This window comes from Suillus paluster (genome assembly GCF_016628075.1).
Source record: "Suillus paluster strain FC165 chromosome Unknown EDB91scaffold_66, whole genome shotgun sequence".
Lineage (NCBI taxonomy): Eukaryota > Fungi > Basidiomycota > Agaricomycetes > Boletales > Suillaceae > Suillus > Suillus paluster.
Genome location: NW_024537626.1, coordinates 83860 through 99815, shown reverse-complemented (window position 1 = coordinate 99815; position 15956 = coordinate 83860). Strand labels below are relative to the sequence as shown.

General features: G+C 48.0%; 5 protein-coding genes across 5 annotated transcripts; 3 read left to right on the top strand and 2 right to left on the bottom strand.

The window, feature by feature from the left end:
- Window positions 1-186: 186 nt before the first annotated feature.
- EDB91DRAFT_1227285 (uncharacterized protein) lies at window positions 187-1999 on the top strand (the record flags this gene model as incomplete). The annotated part of the gene is made up of 5 exons (XM_041321002.1): window positions 187-1156; window positions 1219-1322; window positions 1379-1565; window positions 1616-1722; window positions 1773-1999. 5 exons carry the CDS (start codon window positions 187-189, stop codon window positions 1773-1775), a joined length of 1371 nt encoding a protein of 456 aa, XP_041173331.1. The 3' UTR covers window positions 1776-1999.
- Window positions 2000-3176: 1177 nt separating this feature from the next.
- EDB91DRAFT_1155383 (uncharacterized protein) lies at window positions 3177-4900 on the top strand. The gene is made up of 3 exons (XM_041319596.1): window positions 3177-4062; window positions 4114-4410; window positions 4462-4900. Exons 1-3 carry the CDS (start codon window positions 3271-3273, stop codon window positions 4792-4794), a joined length of 1422 nt encoding a protein of 473 aa, XP_041173330.1. The 5' UTR covers window positions 3177-3270; the 3' UTR covers window positions 4795-4900.
- Window positions 4901-5694, bottom strand: EDB91DRAFT_1155381 (uncharacterized protein). The gene is made up of 5 exons (XM_041319595.1): window positions 5636-5694; window positions 5539-5587; window positions 5372-5478; window positions 5273-5314; window positions 4901-5223 (listed from the first exon to the last, which is right to left on the bottom strand). Exons 1-5 carry the CDS (start codon window positions 5636-5638, stop codon window positions 5185-5187), a joined length of 240 nt encoding a protein of 79 aa, XP_041173329.1. The 5' UTR covers window positions 5639-5694; the 3' UTR covers window positions 4901-5184.
- Window positions 5695-6790: 1096 nt separating this feature from the next.
- Window positions 6791-8586, top strand: EDB91DRAFT_734247 (uncharacterized protein). Its single transcript, XM_041328229.1, has 14 exons — window positions 6791-7026; window positions 7098-7107; window positions 7158-7177; window positions 7231-7263; window positions 7310-7406; window positions 7452-7483; window positions 7530-7560; window positions 7609-7641; window positions 7692-7768; window positions 7816-7873; window positions 7925-8002; window positions 8068-8178; window positions 8228-8303; window positions 8351-8586. The coding sequence occupies exons 1-14, from the start codon at window positions 6949-6951 to the stop codon at window positions 8523-8525; spliced, it is 909 nt and encodes a 302-aa protein (XP_041173328.1). The 5' UTR covers window positions 6791-6948; the 3' UTR covers window positions 8526-8586.
- Window positions 8587-9560: 974 nt separating this feature from the next.
- On the bottom strand, window positions 9561-13715 carry EDB91DRAFT_1330420 (uncharacterized protein; the record flags this gene model as incomplete). The annotated part of the gene is made up of 6 exons (XM_041325356.1): window positions 9561-10578; window positions 10634-11017; window positions 11055-12404; window positions 12795-13339; window positions 13433-13445; window positions 13515-13715. The coding sequence occupies 6 exons, from the start codon at window positions 13713-13715 to the stop codon at window positions 9598-9600; spliced, it is 3474 nt and encodes a 1157-aa protein (XP_041173327.1). The 3' UTR covers window positions 9561-9597.
- Between the last annotated feature and the right edge of the window lie 2241 nt (window positions 13716-15956).

Here is a 15956-nt window from a genome sequence, read left to right as displayed (position 1 = left end):
CTTACATATGACTCACTCCCGCATCATCATTATGACTTTGACTCGATAATGTCTAACGCAAAGTCCACTGCTGAGATTGGAACCGATTTCTATGACCGCGGTCTGACAAGTCGCAAATATGCTCTTGCTGGAGTGGCATGCTCCAGTATCATCAGCTGCTGTTGCATCACTGCAGGCACTGTTGTTATGTCCACTTGCGGAATTTCGGGTGGGGTTCGGCTGACAGGAGACCCTTCCTATCTGCAGTCAGAGATGTTGATCTTGACACTAAACTTAATCATCACATTATGCACGGAGTCCATAGGCTTCATGCACAGCATCTCGTTACGCTCTGCACTAGCCTCTGAGTCCCGACTTAGTTTCAACACTAATCTGCGCCTTATGACCGCAGCTTGTGGATGGCGCAACCCTAATGGCACTCTCCTTAATGCTCTCATGGCCGTCCTCCTCATCATATCCTACAGCTCAGCCACACTCGCCGTATCTTCTTTTAGCATCATAGGGTTTCCTTTCCTTATTTTGGGGATCGCACTTTTTCTTCAGGTGGCGATCACACTGGCAGGGATGCGATCTGTCGAAACATTGACGTGGAGCTCCTCACCTTTCGATGTCACCGCTGCTCTGGTTCACCACACACAATTGACTCCATCATCTTTCCGGTGCATGCGTGGCGTGTCCGACCGGGACATCATCGGAGGTCCAACGAAGCCGTCAGAGGCGCAGCCCTCGGCGTGGCATGCTCACCCCAGCATCCGGAAAGTTGTGGTTTTTCTTTGGGGGCTCGTTTTAGCATGCGCTGGATGGGCCGCGCTCATCATGTACAAACACAACGAGGCCTCACCCTCGCAATCGTGGTCATTTCTCCCTGATTATGCTTATGACCTTAACTACTCTTTGAGCATCGAAGTTTATCCCACCGGGCTCGAAGCTATCAGTGTTCGGACGTGGATTCTGGCCTTTGTCAACATTACGGCTGTACAAGGACCATTGACAATTGGCCTGCACTGCTCTGAGCTCATCGCAAATGTCATTCAGAATGAAAGGCTATGGAGATGTGCTACAACAAGGAATGGACTCCACACAGCGACGAACCCGCTGAAGGCCTTTCTCGCGAATCCCCTCGGTCTTATTCTCTTCGTCCTGAAACCTGTGCTACGTGAGTCATATGCAACTATCTTTGATGGTTTTCTTGAACAATATCACTAACACGATAAATAGACTGGATGTTTGCGCTGTCATTCGTGTTCGGTCCTACGGCGTGGAGGGTAGATGGCAACAAAATAGTAATTTTACAATACACTGCAACAATGCTTGTATACCAGGTTTGCATTTATTATCCAAGTACAGTCACTACAACATCCTTACGACGCTCGTGCAGATCATGAACTTATGTATAGCGCTGTGTATATTTGCCTGTGTCTTCACTTTCGTTGCACTGCGCCGACCACGCGGCCCCCAGCCGGCCACATACGGGCACCTCCAGACGCTCGCCAATCTCGTGGATGAGTGGTCGCCTGTGATGTGGTGGGGTCACAAAGAGCACGGAATCCCATATTGTCACGCGGGTAGGGCATCTTGACGGACACAAAGATACTGTGTTGACGCTCTTAAATAGGGACGAGCAATCATCCGCTGCCGGATGTAGAGATGGACTGTGTGTATGCTGGTTCTGGCGTTGTGTCCCATTCACCCATCCAGGGAGAAGCACCCATTCTTGAAAAGGTATTTCTTGAATTATGATTTATCTTTCGTCGAGCTGATGATACATTTAGTGACGGTGCACGGCCAGCCACCATCGAACGAGACATTCATGCCGTCTGCTGCACAGGTAGTTTGGCGTGTCGTCATATTGGGCACGCAGTACCCTTTCCAGCTGTTATGATTTTCGCCTCGACTATTATACTTGGGATTGATCTACATGCTCGGTTGATATTCAATGTTTCCGGATACCATACCTTAGATGTTTCCAATTTCTTGGATATGCTGCTTCTGTTCAGAGTTGATGAAATTTGGGCGATCAGTGAGAACGGTGTTCGCGGCTTGCGAGCGGGGCCGCTTGCGCGTTCCCTGCCTGTAATTCCCTTTCCTCCTGGGTTGTTTGGGCGGTTGCACACGCTTTTGAGCGCGGGTTTGGGGCGTTTAAAGCGGGCGAATTAAGGGAGCTTGGCGTGATGCTGTACCGCGGGGTCAAGGAAGTTGATCGCGGGGAGTCATTCAGAGGAGAGTGTGAAGAGTGAAGGAAGAGAGGCTCATGAGGATGGTGTTGGATGTCAGATGGTGTATTGTTGCGTTCTAACTTGCACGGTGAGTCTAGAGTCTAAGAGTGGAGACGGATTGCGATATGGTAAGTGATCATCAACATTCGGTGAACGAGGGATCGTAAACAAAATTCTCGTGCAGCCCCACTATAACGTTCTTGTGAGAGCGGATGAACTCGCTGCAGTAGAACACGACTTTGGAAATGTAGGTGAAAGCCGCGCGTCGAGAAACGGCAAAACGTGTATTGTACAAATTCTGTGCGTAAATCTGAACTGTACTTCCATTAGGTATAAAATCACAGGTGTCCCAAGAAGATATTATCACGAACACAGTGCAGCCTCCCGTTCCTTACACTTGTGCCACGATGCGCCGTGTGCGACACCACTTAGATCCAGCTGCAAAAAAGTGTTGGAGATTACTAGCGTGTTGTCTCGGGCATACGTTATCGGGTGGAAATTGAGTGGGATCCAGAGAAGTTGTCCTTTGGGACCTACAACCCTCCTCGTTCGGGCCCGAAGCGGTTGGGGTTTCTGAATCTTGAGATGAAGGAGACAGAATAAAGGGCATGACTCTGGTTGGATGAGAAACGAATTGCAGGCACTTTGAAGAGTCGGTTCCAGTCAGGAAATTCTAGAGCTCACACCCGGATTGTGCGGTCACATCTGCATGTTAGCGAAAAGTGCAAGCAGCAGGTGCAAGCGGTTACTATGATCTAATTCCTTCACCAGTTTACTAGCACGGCAGGGCAAGTCATTTAACCGCTTGTCCGAAACGTTGCAAGTTTTTCTACGCCTCTAGCCTTTGGATCTGGAAAGTGGTGTCTGTAGACCATGATCCACGCGACTTTTCGTGATTATCACGTGATCGCGTAACTGTTGAAATTTACGCGACGCGGCAAGCGTGGACAAATATATTGTCTGACCCACATCTTTTGATCAAAGCAATTCAATTGTAGACGACTCCTTTAGATCTTCTTCATCGCCAACTTCTCTATCTATAACCTGGAGAACGATGGTTCTCAAACGACCGCTAGATTTTTATGAAAGTCCTGTACCAACATCATCTCCCCGTGGTCCAAAACGTCGTCGACATCTATCTTCTTTACCGCCTTCGTCGCCGTTCACATCAGCCTCTTCATTATCTGCAGCGCCCAGAACGCCATGTAGCTTCCGAAATTGGACGGTACCCTGTGACTCTCCCGCCAACCCCTTTGGTCGCATCCGGCGGCTGACAACGAGCACAACGCTTCCCCGCCCTTCTTCGTACTCGAAGCACTTGCCACTCCGTTTCCAGCTCATCCGACCCGACGGTGACGGCAGAAGTCACACCAACAAAGATGGGGTGTACAGAGTCGTTCAAGTCCCTCTGACCTATACCCTCGGTCACCTGCGGAAGCTCATCAAGTTTGTATTCCAGCCCGCGAAGGAAAGCGAGATGGGCGGATCTTACAATTTTCGACGTGCCGCACGGCACGCCAACTTGCCATTGCATGCAAGGCACCCAGTGCCTTCGTCCTCCAAGGGTAAACAGCCAGCTCTAGATTTCGATCCTGAGCCAGGACATTTGTTTGAGGTGCAACAAGACATCGAAATTTCCCGCTCTGGCGAGATAACAAGTGGGAAGACGCTGGTAAAAGCGTCTACCATGAGAGACCCCTACCACTATCCTGGTAATGGCTCAGAGGGCAGCTTGCTTGATGCTGAAGACGGTGAAGACGACACTTGGCGGTGGGAAGCGGAAGAGGACTTTAAGCTTTCGCAGCTCTGGGCTCCGGGTGGAGACCTTGAGAAAGGTATCATATATGTACGTCTTTTCTCTTGCCGTGCACTGGACAGATCTCATATTCATGAATAGCGTCATGACTCTACGACTCAAATCCACATCACATTAAACACGAAGAAGATTCAAAGTCGCAAGGGCGTTGGCAATAAGCCTTTCCTCTTCATGGCATGGGGTTCCGCGGACATATTCGCGCCACCTTCAGCAGCCTCTTCTATTATCCTTACTGGCATTGAAATAGGCCGGTGGAATGGTTTATCTGCGTTTGAGAAGTTCTTGAAGGCTGAAGAAGAGAAGGAACGCTTATCGTGTAGCGTAGAGGAAGAAGAACTTCTGGATGATGATGCAGAAGGGGAAGTTGATCCTAATGTCGTATGTCCATTTCCGCACCTTGATGTAAATATTCTAATTTGACTTTCCTAGTCTTCATCGACGCTTCCCATGTGCCCCTCCATTGGCTTTTCGTCACCCGCTTCACGCTCTTCATCAATATTCTCCCTCACCTATTCGTCTTCAGCATCTTCAGCTATCACTCCATTCCCCGCCTCGCCATCAAGGAAGCGTCGAGTCGACTATGCAAACAAACGGATGCTCGAGTTAACGAAGAAAGTGAGGAAAAGCTCGAATGGCTCGGACGGTGAGGATGACAAGAAGGAAGAAGCCGACGAGCTTGATGACGATGACGATGAAGACCCTGCCGCGGCAGAAAAACCAAGCGACTGGGATCCTTTCGGGCCTGACGAAGCTGAAATATGAAGTTGAACTCGTGCTCATGTGGGTTGGTTGGGTTATTCGGAATGGGTACATATGACGATATATATAATTTGGCATATTTCGTGTTCGCACTAGTAACATCATCATGGTTTCAACATGGGTCAATACAATGGCATTCTGAACAATTTCTGATAGAGAGGAACTGGTCACCAGTCTAAGAACCAGTCTGACGTGCAAGGAGTCTACACTTCTCGGAGACAACGCCACTCTGGTGTCTCACGGCCAGCCTGAGTTCAATCGGCAGTCCCCAATAATCGCAAAATTGAAAGGGTCAGGCAGAGGTGCCAGAAAATCTATGTGTGAAGGATATAACTGACTGCGACAAGACGATCCGTGTTATTTAAGCATACACTCCCAGCCGCCGTCACCGTCTCAGCTCTCCTGAGACTGGTTCTTATACTGTTTTGCCCACTACAAGTGAATGAACAACAGTACGAGCACACAAAGTGGGAAAGCGTACCATCATGGACGGAATTGGTCGGTCGGGTTGAATATGTCTGACCTGTTCAAGCCACGCAAAATAAGGACCACAGCAAGAAACGAGAAAAGCGTTCCGCACCTCACGGTCCGCACTGACACTCCAAACTCCGTACGCAATGGCAAACATACCAGCAAAAGTTACGACCGTGTTAGCTCGCCAATTTGCGGGACGGCTCCACCAACCACCTGAGGCACATCCGAGTCGTCAGGTTGAGTATTAGCTCGGAACCAGCCGCTTGGACGTACCAGAGGGGGACCACACATGCTTTGGGTATGGATATCTAGCGCCACCTCCCTAAAGACATGTCAGTGTAAGGCAATGTGCATTTCGAGATGATATTACCATGTCTTTTGGTTCTGCGGAAGTTGAGTGTGTCGGGGAAAGCAGCGAAGAGGGAAGATTATGTAAGACGAACTCGACAACCAAATTGAATTCCTGATCCTTAGACTGTGACCACTGACTAGCTCTACGAGTGTCTGTGAATTGATAGATGCCGCTCCTGATTTTTTTTCCTGCCAATATGACTATCAGTCTCCAAGAACAATCGCGAACGATGTTAACGACTGTACAAGTGATAGTGAGCTTATCTTTCTTGCTAGGTTCTCTATGCAGTGGAATCTGGATCATTTCATCCGTCTTTTGTGAGGAGCCCTGGTACAGCCGGTACATCGTGCATGCTTTTTCCCCTCGTACTCATCTGTTAGTAGCTTTATAGGAACTTGGTCTACAGGTCTGGCTAGGAGACTAGAGAAATCCGAAACAGCACTATCACCCAAGACCGGACTTCCATGATAACATTATATCTTATCTCATACCTCGTAATGCCTTGTAACTAAATACAATGTAGCGTCAGCTGCTCAGCCTGCTTGATCAGCCATATATTGTTTCCACGAAAATTATCAAGTTGATTTTATTATCCTGCGAAGATGAACTGGAAATCTTTCTCGAGTGATGATCACACTGAACAAACATGGCGCGCCTTATGTCCCGGTCCTGTGCGCTTCTTCTTATCTTCATTTTCTGGTGTACAGCTCACCATCATACTTCAATACAGATAAGATAATCAAGTTGTCAAGGGAAAGAAAGCAGTGTGGGAGGGTATTGGCGAAGTCGGGGCGAAGGTTTAGCAGGGGATCATTGTTGCAGCAATGAGTCGACTGACGTCAGCGAAAATACCAACTTATCTGATTCTACACATCGTCCAGCATGCAACTCCAAGATACCCATGCCCTCATACTCGTTATCACCCTTCAGAGCTTCATGTAAGCCCGTTGGCTTATTTGAGTTCCTATAATCAGCATAAATACTGTCCGAGATAATGAAAGCATGAGCTTTCATTATCACTGCCTTTTGGCGTAACGGTTAAGGGACGACAGTCTTGGCTACTTACACTTCACCGATCATCACCCCTCATCGATTATGACCCTCAACATGTTCTATCTGTTCGTCATGATTTGGGTTTACTACGTTGCAAATTGCTCCTATGGTCTACCATATGGCGACGCGTGAAACACCGAATCTTGATCGGCACGGATTTGTGATGGAGGCGCTGAGTCACTGCCCATCATTTGACACGAGTGACCGCACGACTTCTGGTGTGCCCGCCTGCTCGAGCGCCTACTATTATGCGGGATATTATAAAGCATTCATGACCTATGTGCTACTGGAACTCGTTTCTTTACAGGGATCTTTTACGTATGGTTGAAAGTCTTCCTGTGTTCGACACTGCTGGAGTAAGTCCCCTCGTCGCTGTACAAGTCCCTCACTGAGTTTAGAATGGACTTTCATGATTCATGACACACAGTATATCCTATGTAAGCTTACACCTTGTTTTCCAAGTGCCTTGCAACTAAAAAGAACATAGCGTCAGCACTCACGATCGTGGTCAGTTTACCGTTTTTGTCGTATGTTTTCGATTCTGAAAAATGTTTGTTTAGGTTTACGATGTTGTCACCCATCTGGATGAGGAGGTGGGAGAGATGACTGCACTGAACTTCTTGAATCTCAACGCGACAGATCGATTATCTCGTGAGGTCAAGGTCTATTTCCATCAAAGGGATATTTATCATGTGCCGCTACCTTCCTATCATTATTGGGGCTATGCGAATACCAAGTAAGCGCTTGACATGTTAAGAAGAGGCACACTTATCACCTTCAGTTAATGTTGTTGGGGTAAGCATAGACGACGAGGTATTGAATTGCAACAGTGTCTCCTCTCCTGCTAATCACCATTTAGATGCGGCTCACATCGATGTGCTCAAGCATCTGTACGTGATATTTGTGCTTAGTGGAAAGGCATCTCACATGCGGCTCAGGGCTTTCTCTCGTGCAGATGACTTGTGTCGAATGTATGCTGCTTCCTGCTGGTGCATCGACGAGCAACTAAATGCGAGATTAGTTATTTTCCTCCTGCGAACTTATGCTCTATGGGGCTGCAGTAAACGGGTTCTTTGTTTTCTCTTAGCTGTTTATCTGGTGAGATCTCAAGTTAACAGAATCTACCATTATAACATTGTAGCCAGGTTGCCTGCGTCACAGATGTGACGTCCCTCCAACGATACACTGAGTACCTCATTGCCGGCAGGTGAAACCCGTCATTCCAACACTAGTTCACTCACGACGGTCATACAGAGGTATCGTATGGACTAACTAACCCAGACATGTCGTGGCTCCTCGCGTGTTTTGTTGGTTTGATTACCGTGGAGATGGGTCCGTGGCACCTTCCTGAACACCACGTCGAGCTAACAGCTTATTCTGCTACGATAAAATCACAGGATTGTTTGGAATGACCATGTATCGTGTTCTGAGTCAATACCGCGCCACTTCGGGAAAGTTGCTCAATATGTTAGTGCGGCATAATATCGTATATTTTGCAGCCAGCGTGGGTAAGTGTCATACACTCACTGTTTGTTAAAATGAATAACACTTGAAAAGCTCTGAACGCCCTCAATATTGTGGGGATGTTGCTTGCTCCGATAGAGAGTAAATGGCCTATTGATGTCATGGAAATGTTAGGACAATAATTGTTCGATCTAACATCGACTAACGACTACACAGAGTACAGATTCTCTTCCAGGGGTTGCTTGCAACACGCATGCAGCTCGACCTTTGGAAAATCGACTGCCGAACAGTGGAATCGACGATGGTCACGATATCAATGGAAGAATTTGCAGTGATGAGGCCCGATTCTACAATCAATCAGAATCCTCATGTGGCAACTTCCAACTGCTAAAGCGACGAAACTCTAATTAGCTAACTTCACGCCTATTATGTGCCAGACATGTATTACAGGGTTCAGCAATCGATCGATACACTCCAGATGTCACTTCTGAGCATCATGTGGTAAGCGTCATCTAAGCCATCACTCCCAACAAAAGCAGTCCGATCACCAAGCCGCCTCCAATGCTACTTCCGCCCATGCCCACACATCTACTTGTATCGCCCTACGGCAGACCGGTATAGTTCAAAGAGGGTGGTGGTAGCATGCATTCACCAATAGTGCAATTCGCACAAGGTTCTACTGATTTCAGTGTAGCAGTAAATCAATTCTGGACAAAAGTGTATCCACCAAAAGTGCAATTCGCCCAAGCTCCTACCGATTGGTGTGTAGCAGGAAATTGATTCTGGACAACAACGCATCCAGTCCGCGGTTAACATCAACCCTCCGACTTCATTACAGCAAAGCGTCGTGGTCGTGACGTTCATGTAATCATTTCCCTATAGACATATCTCACTGACTGGTTCCGGTCGTGATTCAGGAAATTACCCACCGTAGAATGTATTGTTGATTGTCAGCATGATGCTTGCGAGGTGAGTTGTGCCGAACTAAGTACTACTTATAAGCTGTTGATCATTCGTCTTTTATCATAGACATTCTGGATCCGCCGCTTTATGATGGCGCATGCTGTCGGCAGAAAAGTAGACACCGGGGTTTGACGTGTGTCGCGGCGAAGCTATCCTCGTCGTACCTCATTCGACCAGGATGACAGTATACTTTCACTGGAGCGGGTGCGCTGAAGTAGCATGGTCAGGGACTGTCGATCTATATCTGACATGCAGCTTTACTAATGTAAAGATAATAATCATTTGATCGAACATCGACTAACGAATACACAGAATACAGATTCTCTTGCAGAGACCAGTTGCTAGCAACACGCATGCAACTTCGCTTTTGGAAAGCTGACCATCGGGCACTTGGGGAAATCGACGACGACAATGATGGCATTTAGGGTTACAAGGTCCGATTCCAACTGCTAACGCGACCGCACTCCGATTAGCTGGCCCACTACTATGTCACGAGCTCCTCAGGAAGGTACTACACAGCCTTTTTTGTGCTCTTTCCAGTCCTTTCGCTGACAACCCTGTGAACAATACCGCACAACCTTGCACCGGCTGCAGAGCAGCAACGACCCAGAAGTACCTCCTTCCTTTCCACAAGCAGCGCAACCATCACGCAGCGCTAGTGCAGGCACAGGCGTCGGTGTAGTCTGCATATCAGCATCGCCATCATCCAGATCAATGCCCTTTTCCAAGTACGAAGGCACGAATAGAGGACTAATCGCTGCCCTCGTCAAAAAGGGCGCAAGCGATCGAAGCCCCGGGTATTTCTTCACAAATGCCTCTGTCCCCACCCCAGCGCCGCAAGAACAGATAGGACTCTCGTCTGGCTCCAACGTTAGAGGGATGGCACCTTGGACACGATACTCGCAGTTGGGTTTGTGCTCCCAAGTACGGCAGCGCTCTGTCGCAGCCACGATGAGGTGCGTCCATGCCTTCCTCTCCTCAACACCCATCTCAATCACCTGTATATTATCAGGCGTCAGATGCATGAAAGCCTCGATCTTCTCGATCGTGGGAGAAGACGGCATCACCCAAGCATCAGCGACGATGGTGTGCGAGCCAACATCCAAGCGGAAGTCCGTGATGTAGAACATGACAAAAGCCTCGCTCTCTTCTATCGCCTGCATGGCATAGCCTATAGGAGGCTTGCCATTCGAGAGCCCGCTTGCGCGCCCAAAGATGAAATGAAGAGTACGCTTGATATCCAGTAGTGTGGACCCTGTTGTCAATCCATGGGGGGCGCTTCTTTCACGCTCAGACATCATGAGGGAGATGTGAGGATTGACCCAACCAAGAGCCTTCTCGTTGGCGATGCTGAAAGGCACACATTGATCGAGGTTGACACGGTGCATGTTCCAGAGAGCAAGATCGCCTCCCTGCGGAATAACGGGGAACATGTCCATCAGGTCGGTTCCTCCAAGGGCGAGTTTCAGGGGTAATATAACCTGCGCCGAGTGAGAAATAAGTATTTGGAGTAAGCTAAAGACAGAGAAAACGTACTTCGATGTATAACGATTTTCGTGCGATGCGGAGCTTGACTTTCTTGGCATCGATAGGAAGCAAGTAAGAGAATTCCAAAGAATGGTCTCCAAGGGCGACGGCGATCGAATGCATAGAAATTTGATTCACAATGGGAGTAGCGCCGCCCATGAGTGAAACTTTCATCTCCGGTTCGACGATATCTACGCGAGTGGTGAACGACAGAGGTTTCCGACATTCTCCATCTAACGTGACGAATGTGCATGCGCCAGACGTCTTCATGGAATGATTCACATCACCGATCTGCATAATCTTTCCCTCAGTACTCTCTGGGCCAGCATCAGGACGTTGTCGGAGAACGTGCACGAATTGCTCGTCTCCCAAGTTCGCTTGGAATAAGGACAGCTCTTTCCCCCAACTTCGTGGCAAGTGGGCAAGTCACTGGGGTGCAGAGAAGAGATAGTACAACCCTTAAACGAGGCTCGTTCATCAGCACAACGGACGGCAGCGAGAGCCACACCACGAGAGGGGAAGTTCCATAACGTCCAGTGGCGTCCTCTTCAATGGCTGCAGTTTTGCCATCGCCCTCGCCGCTGATCTTAACGGTACCGAAAACCGTGTTGATGCAAGAGAACATATTTGAGGTTGCTTCTCCTCCCAGGAAGCACTGCAACACAGGTGTTCCAGCTCTGTCAAGATCAGGTAAGAGCGGCTGAAGACAATCCCGCGGAACAACGAGGACGACACAGACAGTTTGCGGGAGGGTCTTCCAATCGCAAAAGACAACAGGCTTTTCGAGGCGATGCATCCCCTGCGCCTGTTGCAGAGACATCCAATCCACAGTAAAAACACCGCAAAGGTGCAGCTGGCAGCATAGATCTTGGTAAAAGTTCATCCCGATCACAAGGGTTTTGTCATCCTGGATCTTGCGAAGAAGCATGTTCATTGTTGGGTCCCACTCTGTGACCACCCTCCTCTTGACGACACCTAGAATCTCCGCGAACGAACGACGATGGTAATGTCTGACCCCAGAGAGTCGGATTGGCGAGGACGACTGCTGCTTGAGCATGGCTACCTTTTGTAATATGTTCTCATGAGAAAACATGCTGAGGTAAATATTGAAGAGGACGCCCGCAAGCTGCTCTGGAGCGATGTTGATGGAGTGGCCAAGATCAGTCACAAGTTTCTCAGCCCCGCCGATCACCTTCCAGGTGAGGCGCTCGTGATTCTGATATGTATGTTGATGCGTTCCCCGCATGATGAGTTCATGCATGTTCGACCGGTTTGTGAACTGCGATACGAAGGACACAGGAATCAGGCCCAGGAGCAGACCGAGAGCCACAATATCCCCACAGAGTTGTTGCGGAAACGTGTCTTCTGAGCTGCCCACAGTGAGACCTTCCGTGTACAACGTGGCGGATGGAGTCCGATGAAGAATGGGAGAAGTGATAGCGAGGATGTTCAACACGCCGACATGATCAAGAAGGTTGGAAGTATCAATAACATTGAATGTGGTCGGCGCGGGAGACTGCGTACGAGTCCCGTAAGCATCAGAATCAAGTGTGATGCACGTGTGCTTCCAGGGCGCAACAAAGAACGGGGTGGATGTCAATTTTGTGGTGTGGTAGTACCCAAGGGCTTGACACAAGCTGAGGGCGTCACCCACAAAGCAACGTATGATGAGCGGGCTCGGAGAAGATGGACATTGACTACACAAGACTTTGGAAACCGAAGTGCACCATTTGGAAAACTGCGTCTTGCAGACATCAACTACATCTTTCAGAGTACATTCCTCTGGAGTGCTTCCGACCGCTGGTGTTACGCTCAGTGTCATCAGATGTCTTAGCAGTAATCAAAAGTAGTCAAAAGTTCTAGCTAACACCCTAGTGTTAGAGTCGTGCGAGTAAAGGAATAGATTGCAGGCCCTGGTCTGCGTAGGTCAAGTTAAAGAGTACAAACGGTGGATACGAGGTATATATAATGGTATTGAAGAGGCGAATGAATAATAGAAGCAGAGCTTTAATAGTAATGAGCCAATGAGAAAAAGAGAAAGAGAATTGTACGATGGAATGTTCTAGAAGTACATGTAATAGAAGAGTGACAATGTGAAGGTGTGATAATGTGACATAGTGAAGAGGTGAAGAGGTGAAATGGTGACAAGGTTTAGGGGAAAAAGGATAACCGTAACAGCTGGCGCAAGGGCTTCTGCCAAATGAAAGCAAGCGAGAGGGTCCGTTCCATAGTGGACCGCAAATTTGTCACCAGCCATGGAGTATGCTAAGGTTGGATTTGGATGTACCACCTCCAAGGGTCTCTCAGGGACGGCTGAGCATATGCCTGTCTTCCAGAAAATGTTGTAGTGATCAGCTGCTATGTTGAGCGCATACATAGACAATGGCCCAGCTGCCCGACTTGATGTGGGTAAGTCCCGGAACCGCGCTCTATTAGCTTTGATAGCAACAGCAAACACAGATTCAAATTCTTTTGCCTGGCTGGGAGAGAAAGACATCGTCTTGATGTAGAGCTGCCAAAGGCGCCGCAACTCGGCGAGAGTATCTCCAGTGCAGATATGGAGGAAATGACCATAAGGACCGTTGTTCCAGCTATCAAGATCACTAGATAGCCCGACTAACTTCGTGCACTGCGATGTGAGCAGGTCGAGGGAGGCTTTGTCGAGGAAAAGGTGGAAAAAAATGTTCCAAATTTGAGGCAATTTCTGCGTAGTGCCTTCATCAGCAAGGAGGGTGATCAGTATAACGTTGCAACGCTGTTTGATTCATTAACTTAGGGAGACCTGTCAAGCGTTAGGTTTGGGCTCACTGATCACTGCACCCTCGATGTCGCAGCAAGTGAAGTCCAGTTTTCATGACCCTGAACACAGCAAATTAGCACAACCGAAGACTCCTCTGAGGAATGTACTTTTACCTTGCGAGCAAGCGCTGTTTGTATATACAGTGTAAAGAACATGCCTCGGGTCGCCGCACCCAAGAAGCAGCATGTCTGCTTTTTTGGTTGGACAAAGATCCTGTGTGAGGCAAACTGCAGATGTATTGCCGATAGCGTAGAATAACACTTCTCCTTTCCATTGAACAGGGTGCGCCATGGGCTTGGGGTGGATTTTGAGCTGGTGCAACAAAGATGGTGCAGTCAAACAAGTAGGTCAGGAAGCCTGAGGACGGTGAAAACTTGAACAAGTTGACTGAGCGCTCTGTAGAAGGTCCGTGATCCTCTGGATGCTTTTAAATCTAGCTCATGAACCACAAAAAGTGATCCTACATAAATTGATTATGATGACAAACGTAGTGCTGCGGCACGAGTGAACCTCGTGATTCTACACGTACGTGTGCGCCTGGGCTTTTGTGTAATACGTAGTATTACTACACTGGTACGCAACTGGTACGACCGAAAAGTTGAACATTGATCAAACATATGAACTAATATACGAAACCTGCACGTAAATTTTCAGTCAGCACTTCTCAGAGTAGCAGTGAAAAGCACTACACCTGGGCTCTTACACGAGATATACTAGGATTCAGTCTGTTTGCCTGCGGACGTGCGGTGTGTATGATGGTGTAAAATAGATCGGAACTACGTTGATCGTCGTCTTTTAAATTCTTCGTTTGCACAGGTATACACAACGGTAACATCTGGCAGGCTGGCACTGCATATATGTATATGAAGCTCGAGCTGACTCGGAAAGAGATCTAAGTGAGAGGAATACAAAGAACTTTCCGAATTTCTCAGTATTTGTCAGCTAGCATATTTTTGGGCAGCGTGATAATGCTGTGCCACTGCTGTGACTGCTGCGGTAATTGCTGCGATGTTCTACAGTCAGTACTACTACTAAGGTCGTGTCTGGACAACGAGTAACAAAAATTCAAATTCAACTGAGCCAAGTCACATGGTCTGGGAGATCCTGGATCACACACCTTGTCGGTGAGACTTCTGATTGATAACACTTCGCACATATGGACCATGATATTGACCTTGAAGCCCAACAACAACTTGACCAATGTCGGCGTTGCTGGACCATGATTCTCATAGCCATGCTATTGCAGATTATGAATACCTACCAGCTTCTGTTTTTATCCCCAACTGTCTGCATCCCATATCATACATCCATCCTCACCGGTGAAGCATGGGTGTATGAGCTCATTGATGGACATCCTGACAGGATCCGGCACAACTTTGGTGTTGATTGCGATGTTTTCAATGCGCTGCTGCATGTTCTCCACCGCAATGGATTTGTCCTATCCCGCAATGGAGTATTGGTGGAGGAGCAGCTCGGCATTTTTCTATATACATGTGTCACTGGATTATCATCTCGCCTTGTTGGGGAGAGATTTCAGCGCTCCCCTGACACAGTCACAAGGTATAGTAGTCTCAACATTATTTTTCAAGTGACTTAATCTATTTTCCAAGATATTTCAAGCGCATGCTTTTCTTCTTCTCATCAGATCCGTTTTATGGCTCCCAGATCACATTTCCAACTCACACAAACCCAATTTCCGACAAAATTCTCAACGATCCTCGATTTCGATTCTTTGATCAGTGTATCGGTGTGGTAGATGGCACTCATATCCAGGCTTTTGTACCGCCAGAGGAACACTTTCATATGTGCAACCGCAAGGGTTTTTTATCGCAAAATTGTCTGTTCATCTGCGACTTTGATCTTAATTTCTTGTATTCACTCTGTGGGTGGGACGGATCTATGTCCGATGCTGCTCTGTGGACAGATGCCCACGTGAATGACCTACGAATCCCTGAAGGTCGATACTTTCTTGCAGATGCTGGTTTCAGTACCTCTGATGCCCTCCTTGTTCCATACTGGAGTGTCCGTTATCATTTGAAAGAGTGGCGACAGGCCAATATCAAGTAATATCACCTTTCCTTTATTATTTCAAGTCGGCATCTGACCAGGATTCTACACAGGCCACAGAACGCCAAGGAACTATTTAACCACCGTCATTCTGCACTTCACAATGTGATTGAACACATTTTTGGCGTTCTGAAGCATCAATGGGGCATCTTGTGGCATGTCCCTGAATATAACATGGATATTCAGGCTCAGATCCCTGCAGCGCTATGTGCACTGCACAACTTCATTCAGAAGTATCATCCTGATAACTTTGACCTCGATTCTGATGGAAACCTTCTCGAAATTAATCAAGATGTTGCGTTAGGCGAACTTGGTGATGGACCAGCTGATGCGGTGGAACGGAGAAGAGCAGATCAGCGGCAGGAGAGAATCGCAAAGGAAATGTGGGATGACTATCTCGATGAGCATAGGCAACGAGGACTTCCATTGCCAGGGTAGATTACATCGTCATAGCCTGTACTAGTC